Raw genomic sequence first — 9,637 nt, 5'->3', positions numbered from 1 at the left:
CAGGCCGGAGCGCAGCGCTGGAGGCGGAGCGGGGGGGAGCGGGGCGGCGAAGGTGTGCAGCCCCGGCGGAGCCCCAGCTCCTGCTCCTATTACAAAGGCGTTGCCGACGTTTCCTAACTGCTCTTCCCTCCACCCCCTTTTCCACTAAAATCGATCCAAAACAACTTTATTTTTTTTTAAACGGTGTCCAATACCTAAAAGCGTTCAAGATTCAACCCGTCACGACCCAGTGGAAGGTAACGGCGCTCCCCGCCCTCCAGCATTACCGAGCTGTCGCGGCCCGTTGCTCCATCCTAACCCTGCTGCAACACCCTGCGACTTACAGCAAGGGTCTCCACCCCGCTAACCTACCCCTGACTCCAGCAGCAGCAGTTTGACAAGCTGGAAGGAAAGCAGCCGTAAGTATTTGCAAGAGTTGTGGTAACTTGGAAAGGTAAAACCACAGTATTTTCCTGAAGATCAGAAAGGTGAGAAATGGCCCCGTCTTCGACGACGTCCAAGGACAGTACTGAAGTACTCGCCTTAGTGACCAGCTCCCTCCTTGACCGTGGCTTTTGGAAAGCAGGAGGCAGTAGTGCCAATGCACGTTTGGCACGCCTCTCAGACGATAAAAAAAATCATATACACTAGTTCTGTACACGTCTGACAAAAGGATGGTGGTTGTAGATAAAGCAAAAGGACACCCTATCTCCTACTAGATATCTAGATGAAGCATCAAAACCACTTTGTCCTGTGTTGCAGCCACTACAGCATATAAGCCTCCAAGGTTCAGTTCTTTATCAGATGGAACACTGCTTCCTCTTCCTTTTTTTTTTTCCAAGTTGCTGTTAAATAGCACTAGCTAAATATATCGGCATCTATCTGTGCCTCCCTACCTTAGGCATGAGATACCCAGCCACAAGAGAATATACACCAGAGAATCTGTAAACATTGCTGATACCTGGGTAGAATCATCAATTTAATGTCATAATTCAGCTATGTGAAAGACGTCGTACAGTTTAACCAGTACTTCCTGTAAAATAGGTTCTTTACTACAGCAAAATAAACAGGTAGTTCACATGCAAAGAAGTAGTTTACAACTTAAGATCTGATTCCTAGTAACGAGCTGCATGGTGTTTATTTTCAGTAATACTGAACTGGCAGCGGGCTGTTGAAAAAACAAAGAATTTCTGATACTGTGACTGTCACCAAAGCACAGCAGCCTGTATTCCAATTCACTTTAAGACAGTATTTCAATTAAACTCTCGTGTTCACAAGTAACTTGTTCATTGATACTATTTCACAACTTTTTGCATCACTGGGGTCTCTCACTGTATCTCATCCCAAACTTGCCTGTGGGACCAGAGCATCTCTATACTACAGTGATGCCCAGTACCCAACGCCTGGAGCAAGGACCGAGCCGATCCGGTACTGCTCACTAGAGGGTTCGTCAGCTCATGCTGAGCCCACAACGGACACAGCATCTTCCCAGCCCCGCCAGCGGCACCTCACAGCACGCTGTGCATGATGGCTTGCCCAGACTGAATTTTTAAACACTGGAAAGATACTCTGCAGTTATTACTAGGGCAACTGAACTACCTTACTTTTAAGCAAGACAAAACTATTTACCTGTTTTACCTACAGACAGGTCATTTGCCTAATAGAATATTGACAGGTCTTAAAGCAGTCTAGTTACTCAAATGCTAGAACGCAAGTTCCTGTGAGAGCTGCTCCCAGCGTTGTTACTACTCAGGCTATACTACCGCCAGGAGCAAACCACTCCTGCTTGCTAACTTTTAGATGGGATATGGAAATCCACCTTACCTGCCTTAGGAGGCATTCAGAGGATTTATTTGCTGAAAACGCTCCCACTTTAGTGGCTTGATAACAAGATGGCATGTGAATAAGAGATACTTTAGTTACAAATGCACCAGCAAGTCGTTCTTAAGTACTTAATCACTACAATGATCTTTCTGCAAAGAAAAAGACATTGTTACCTAGCCTTGCACTTGAATGGCTAAGAATTGTGTCTTCCAAAACACAGAGAATGCAGAAGCAGTCACAATTATACTCATATTAATCATTAACAGCATAACAAAACCCAGTGATGAGATTTTTAGGAACTCATTAACAAGGGCATAATGTACACGCTTTTATTTAAACATGGCAATTTACAACAGCTAAAAGATTGCTCCCCGCCCCGGAAAACCTGTGTACCTGGATATCAGAATTAGCACCTAGTGTTTATAAAGAAAATAAAGACTTTACAGTATTATTTACTGCAAGCACTGGTCAGATCCTAAGCAATTTGGGCGCAGTGACACATGGATACATTAAATAATTAATTTCTTGTGATCATCCGATTAGCTCATTGCTTCACCTCAGCAGCAGAGTTTTGGGTAACTGGTTATCTCTGAAACACGAGGAATGCATAGTTCATAAGGCTAAATACATTTGATAAAAAAGGGACAAATCACAGTTGTGGTCTGAAATTATTGCAGTGCAAATTTAAAATAGCAGTGTTTATAAAGCAGTGGAACATAATAAAGAGGTAGCTACTTCCCTCCTTGATGATAAGAGTTTAACATTGCTTAAGAGTAGTTCAAGCTAAGTAGCTTTATGTTAGATATCTCAGGTACACAAGCCATGGCAGACTGGATTACTGGAAGATATTTAAAATGACATATAAAATGTTTCACTGGCATAAAAAAGTTATATTGCAAGAGGTTACTTTTTATGGAATAAGCTATTATTAACTTGAAATACACCAATTAAACTTTTAGTGACAAAGCCGTATTTACCTTGATGTTCAGTACTTCAGCAACGTAACTCCCTTTGCTAAAGGGGGGGGGCGGGGGGGAGTCACTAAAGATCAGAAGACTGATGTTTCATGAAAATAAAGTGCACTTTTCTGCTCAGAACAACGGCTCATGCTTCTTCTATAAAGCAGCCTCTAATTATATGAACTTATTTATCTACCAGGATTGTCAAAAAAGCAAACAAGACCTAGCCCACCGATGGAAATTACTAGGCAATGTCAGAAAAAGAAAGCCATGTTTGGTGCAACCCTTACACTATCTCCTCCCCACCCCCTTTTTGTTCCACATTATGCAATTTTTAATAAAAATATTTCCTTCCTTTCTGAAGCTTGGCTCAACATTCTCTTCAAAAGTAGTAATATCAGCACTTCTGTGCACCACTGAAGGCTATCAGGTGTACTGACAAAGCAGAGAGAACGTTTACATGAAGAAATGTCGTATTTTAAATAGCTTTTTTTTTTACAGAGCAGATTACAGGATGAGTGTCAAGTTTTCAGATCATTACAACAATATCCTCTCTGACTAATTCATCAGTTATACCATCTAGCGTATTGAGACATTAACTGTACTTGCCTTTATACTGCAACGTGATTTAACTGAAAGGTGCTAAAATGAACACTTTTATATCATTTTCACTCATACACAAGATGTCATGCACAGTTGAAACATTAGATTTTAAATCTATTTACAATTTTACATATTTTACAATATATATTTCATCTTTACAGCTACAGAATAAATTCAGATTAATATTGGTACCTTTCGAGTTTCTGCTGGAACTTGAATTCTTTAAGCTAAACCAATTATTAAAAACAAGTAAGTGCATGCTTAGAAGGAAGCTTTCAGGAAAGATGTCAATGGACTAGTGTTGCTTAAAAATTACACCGGTTTGTGTAGAAAATTTAAATTCAGTTCAAAAATCCACAAAAGCCTAATAGAAATCTACTTGAGTAAAATAAATACAATTCATTACACTTAACAAAAAAAATGTACCTTTAAAAATGTACTGATTTAAGCTCATCTGATTTTTAGCCTTAAATTTACTTCCCTTCTCAAGTAGCAGATAGTACTAGGTGAGGATAATGATGCTTTTCGAAGTTAACACTGATAATTATCCTGCATAAACCTGAGGCTGCAGTGGTGGGGGCAGCTTGTCATTCTCCACATTTTCAGAGTCAATAGCTGCTAAGGCTTGATTTTTTGGTTTTATTTCTAATGGATATTTCTCAACAATATCTTGGACTTCCTTTGTAATTCCATCAGTCCAATCTATTAGGTCTTTCTCAAGCTTCTTGGCTTCATTGACAATTCTTTCCTGTCTCTCATTCAACTGAGATAGTAGGTCTAAGTTTTTATACATTTGCTTAACACCCAGGCACACATCAGGTGAAAAATTGTCAGATTCTTGCTTCTTTGGGGATGTCTGACCAGTCATAAAACGATCAAAATCTTCTTGGCTTAGATTTAAAGACTGAGCATCCAGTTTTTCAATGAAGGCCACAGCACAGCACTGCAAACAAAACAGAGTATCATTGCAAGCTACAGATTGGAACTTACGCATTCTATTTTTTAATCCTGCTGTTAGACCAGTAACTGATTATTTTATTTAATGCCTCAACAGTTGGCTCCTAAAGAGCTTTTCCAGAAGCTAACTGTATTAGCCAGTTCACACGCCTCTCTCCTCTCCCCAGAGTTTGAAGTAGTTGAAAACTCAGAGAACAATACAGAAGACACCATTTCAGCTGAACAGTACTGACTGGCTGGATAACGCCCACTACAAACCTCACGGTCACTGCATTTTGGAGGTGAGAGACCAAAAAGAACAAGACATGACAACTAGACAAGAGCAGTATATTAATATTTAATAATCTGATCAGCAGAGATCTGCTGCGCTCTCTATTCATTTTCTGAAGGAAGGAATGTCAAATGCCCATCTTACCTTGTGGATGCTCTTCCTACTGAAAGGAATTTTTAATATTTCAAGTACTTCATTCAACTACCTATTTTCCCTCGAGAATTGCTTTACAATGAAATGCAGAGAAGCCAAGTTCATAATCGTAATTCCTTCTAATATAAACAAGCACACCAATAAACGTCTCCTGTAGAAGCTTTAAAAAGCCTGTTTACCTCCACACATTAATGGCCTAGTTCTGCAGTCCCTTCAAGAGATAAACTCTCATGGGCTTAAATGGGGAACTTTGCCTCCGTAACATCTGCACAGTCCAAACTCAGGATTTTATGAATAGGAAGTACATATCTCCTTACAGAATAAAAACACACCCAAGTCTTAGCATCAGACTATTCAAATAAAGTGTTTAATATTACAAAGAAAGCAAAGCACTGGCTGGTTTGGAAAGCAGAGAAGGAAGAGAGAGGAGGTACAAAGCAAAAGAGCTTGCTGTACTCTAAGTAACCTCTAAAACTACTCTTCAAATAGTGGTTATTTTCCTTCTGTGTTACGCTGTGTTTGCCTTTACTGGAAATTCCTACATCCAAATAAGAGACAATCTTCTTGTATAAAACATCAACACTATTCCTGCACTTACCAGGTTGGTAAAATAGTAGCCGTCTTCTCCTGTCATTAACCTGCTTGGATTACAGAAGCGTGTTATATACTGGATGTTGGACTGCAGGCGGGGTGGATTTCCCTTCAAAACAATGTATATAAGTGTTGGAAGGAAGTCATCAGCAGAAGCTGGTTCATTTTTTGTGATTTTAATAGCATTAAATATATGCTTGCTGCACTTGGTGATGCATGCTAATTTATCACGAGGGACACGCTTTGAATCCATTTCGATAATATCTGTAAGATAAAAGTGTTCTCAAATCATTAAAACCATATTAATCAGACACCTGCATGAGCAGGACACTTACTGGACAATACTAAAATTACATCATTTTTATCTGTGGTGCCTGATGTTCCATAAAAGTATCTGTTTATTCAACCTTCTCTTGGTTCAGTCCAAGTATTTCAAATAGATCAGGTAAGCCTAAACACTTCTGTGATGGAAAAATTATTCCTGCTTCACAGATGATATGCTAGTCCAATACCACAAAGACTACTGCAAGTCTAAAAGCCTGGATCCCCTTCTGATGACAGCAGAAAATAATCTCTGTGAACAACAAATCTAAAATTTAAAGCTGTAAATGTAAACTTCATTGTTCACAAACCTGTAATTGCTTTTACAACCATATCAGAGACTTCCGGGATTTCTTCATTGACAGGAACGCAGAGCATTTGTGGAGTTACCCAGTGCAAAGCCCTATGACAAGAAAAAAAAAATGTTAAACCGTTCTGTGCCAGAAACATTCAGGTGTTTCAAACCAGCTGCTTCTTGAATTCAATGCACAAGGAATGCTTTGTGTAAGTGAGGCACTAGTCCAGTCATAAGCTAGTTTATTCCACTAGTGTAATTTATTTCCAGAAAAAATATTTTCTTTTTTTGCTACAATTTAACAAAAGCACACCAATTAGTTTTCCTAACATAGTAGCTTTCATTATTCATTCTATTCATTCCCTCTGTTTCTTAAATAAAGTGTTTTTAACTCTTTCCGGTTAAAAAGCTTGCCATTTTTGTATGTACAGCAAAAGATTTTTAACGTGCTTGATTCAGAGCTCATGCACAGGACTGTGGATTACTCAACTATTTTTCTTTCAAAGACTTACCTGATTCTCTTTTGGACAGCAAGATCTTTCTTCTCATCATCAGTTGTTTCAGGGCAAAAGACGTATTTATACTGTCGAGTCATAATGTATTTTTCAATCTGATCCATTGCTTTCTCAACTTTTTCAGGGGGCACTGAAAGGTACAGATCCCACCCCAATACAGTAAATAAAGTATTCCATGGCTGTTTTGAAGATTAATACAGTTTGGTCCTAATATCACCAAATCAGTACTACTGACTTGAGCCAACCTGAGTTAATAAAGAATGGATATACTTGGAGTATTTTCACTCTCTACAGCAGAAGTAAAAATATAATGGTGAGAACACCATAGTGACATGCCAAAGTAAGTATGTGCATAGGTTCACAATGAATCACATTCAACACACAAATTAGGTTCAGCTGCTTGTAGCTTACAAGAATATTTCTTGAAAAATACAGTCTTTGAGAATAAAACCAGTGAGGTCTTCCAAGTCCTCTGTGCCTGTTTATGTCTAAAAAAATCCCTGGGTGTGTTTAAGCTGTGCCACTTACATGCCAGGCACGTAAAAGCAGTCTGCAGCAGCAACCCTCCCCTGTCACTGGCTTCTTGCGCATCGCAGTGTAACGTAAGGCTCACAGCCTGTTAATTGGGTTGAGGCTACACATTCAACCTCCATTTTAAACAAATAGTATTGAATCTAAAACAAGAAATGAAAACAACTGAACCACATTTAATTGAGAGTTTAAGAAAAACCTGTAAAAACAAATAATTTAGACTGCAAAACTTTATAGAACTGGTGCTGCTGGCAATAGTTCTAACTACGGTACTAGAATTTGTTAACAATGTTTCTGAAAGCTGGTTAGTAATGCTTCGTTTTTACTTGAAAATGCAAGAGGCTTTATCCTCAAATCATTACTTTTTCAGCAGTAAGATACGAGGAAGAACATCATGATACCTTTCCAACGTGTCTGTAATTTCTCTGCTACATTTTGATAGAAGTCCTGGGCACATTCAGATTGCTCCTCAATACTTAATTCCTGTAACAGAAAACTGATTAAGTGTGCATGTGTGGAAGAAATGGCAGCAATGCCTCTGATGTTTTGTTTTTGTTTAAGGAAAGTGTCCAGCTGCAGTAACAGTCTGAGAATGCAAATATATAGTCAGAGGTGTTTATGTTGGCTAAATTATATTCAAAAATATGAGAAACCAAGACATATTGGCTCCTTAACATGTGAAAGACTTACTTGCTGAACAGATGCATATTAGCAATGGAATTGGACAGGTGCAATGCCATTTTGCCCAGACACATCCCTGAGTAATGGTGACAAAGTAATGTAGACTATTAAGCAGAATGCTTGCTCCCAATTTTGTGTCTGTAACTTTTTAAAAGATGATATACAGTATACCAGAAAGCCAAGAACATAAATCATATATTTGAAAGAATATCTATACGGTAAACACTTCTAATGATAGAGTTACTATGAAATATATTCACAATGTTATTTGCGAAACAACATTGTCTTCTGAGCAGTAACTAACTGAGCTACTGAAGAACATAATGGAGGTTTGAAGGGTTAAAATTAACTTTATGGATCAAGTCACGTTTCACCATTAAATGGCAGCATAAAACAATAAGTAAAAAAAAAAACGGAGAGAGAACTTCATTTCTGAGTTCTCCAAGGCCAAAAACTAGACAGTTAGCCTGAACACAAAGTCTCAGCTCTGATGGCAGTGCTGCATTTTAGGCCTGGTTTACGTGTAGTAGCAAATTGGATGTTCTGAGAAAGACTTTTTTTGACTAGCGCAAGCTATCAAGGAAGCAGGAAATAAGAGTACCTTCACTGTTTATAACCAATAATAACAATAAAACACTATTTTCACAAACCCTGTGCTCACAACGAATCAGTTCTAAAAGAAAAAAAAAAGTTCAAGATGTTTTCAAAGTGGAGAGCATGTAAGATTCCATCAAGCTCCCTTTAATTTCCAGTCCAATTTGAGGATATAATTTGAGTAACTACATAATAAATAGGAAAGGTAGGGGGGAAAAATAAAAAAGTATGAATACTGACTCATTTCAACCATAGGTGGCACTACAGACACATCAATATTTCAAGAACATTAAGTTTTTTAAATGGAGAATGAAGATGTAACCCTTATTCCATATTAAAAGTAAAAAGCAGTGTCAAGTTCTCCTTCCCCAAAGAAAAGGAGACATGTGGTTTGATACTGTATTATCTTTATAATTTTTTAGACTTAAGATATCTAAAAACTCGTTCTGTAATATATTATAATTTCCACAAGTCATATTTATCTAGAAAATTGTTTGTTCAACAGACATTTTATCTTTCAGAACTAATTTATTCAGGATGCAAAGGGAAGTTCTCTCAAGACACCAGAGATATTGGGGTTTGAGGGTTTCTTTGGTCATACACCATACCAAAAAGGCAGGCATTCAGAATTTAAGACTGCCACTAGATCTTAATTTTACTAAGCGTATCAGCTGAAGACTCCTGTATACAATACATAAAAAACAAACTGCTGGACGAAAAGCAGCATTTTCTCCACCTCTCCCTAATTTCCCTATTTTATTTATGTAAAAGGCATGCAAAACTTACCCTTTTATGATTCATCGCATCCAAAAATAGTTTACATTGCTTATAGATATCTTGTCCAGGTTTATGATATGTCTTGAGAAATTCTATGAACTCCTTGGATACTCGATCTGTCTCGATGCTAGCCTGCCTGTTTATAGAAGGGCTGGGAGCCTTGGCTTCTTGGATCTCTGCTGGGAAAATTTGGGTACATCAGATTAGATTTTTTTTTTTTTTAACACTGATGGATGAATTCAGGAAGTGTTTAACGTGTATTAAAATTTCAGGTTTTTTTTTTTTTTTTCCAACTGTGTAGATGAATAAGCATTTATTTCTCAAGCTTTACCAGTAAAATGCTGGATATTATTAACAGAACTCTAGGAAACTGAGTATTCCACTGAAGTGAAACATTTATAGCCACATACCCATTTACACTAATGGCCTTTTTATATTAGCAAATTACTGTAACATGGGTTTGTTTTCCAGTTTCTTACATTTTCATTCCCAGGTAAGATTATCTCCATATAAGGTCAAGGCTTCCAGATGGGATTCTGCAGCGGTTTAAGATAGTGGAGTGGTCCCTTTTCCATTCTCCCTCACC

At 38.0% G+C, this 9,637-nt stretch overlaps 1 protein-coding gene across 5 annotated transcripts in view; it reads right to left on the bottom strand.

Annotated features, from left to right (window-relative positions):
• Positions 1-2,121: 2,121 nt before the first annotated feature.
• The window catches only part of RABGEF1 (RAB guanine nucleotide exchange factor (GEF) 1), a 14,092-nt gene continuing 6,576 nt past the window's right edge, over positions 2,122-9,637 (bottom strand). For 3 of the 5 annotated variants that reach the window (XM_009333434.1, XM_009333437.1, XM_009333439.1), the window contains 6 exons: positions 9,061-9,227; positions 7,401-7,482; positions 6,466-6,598; positions 5,970-6,061; positions 5,345-5,601; positions 2,122-4,308 (listed from right to left, as the gene is read on the bottom strand). In XM_009333434.1, coding sequence (XP_009331709.1) covers positions 3,910-4,308; positions 5,345-5,601; positions 5,970-6,061; positions 6,466-6,598; positions 7,401-7,482; positions 9,061-9,227 — 1,130 coding nt within the window. In that variant the 3' untranslated portion in view covers positions 2,122-3,909. Of the gene's footprint in view, positions 4,309-5,344; positions 5,602-5,969; positions 6,062-6,465; positions 6,599-7,400; positions 7,483-9,060; positions 9,231-9,637 lie in introns of all 5 variants that reach the window. The other 2 variants (XM_009333435.1, XM_009333438.1) reach the window with 1 other exon arrangement.

The sequence above is a fragment of the Pygoscelis adeliae genome, unplaced genomic scaffold, assembly GCF_000699105.1.
Source record: "Pygoscelis adeliae isolate BGI_AS28 unplaced genomic scaffold, ASM69910v1 Scaffold331, whole genome shotgun sequence".
Lineage (NCBI taxonomy): Eukaryota > Metazoa > Chordata > Aves > Sphenisciformes > Spheniscidae > Pygoscelis > Pygoscelis adeliae.
This window is presented reverse-complemented; position numbering and strand designations above follow the sequence as displayed.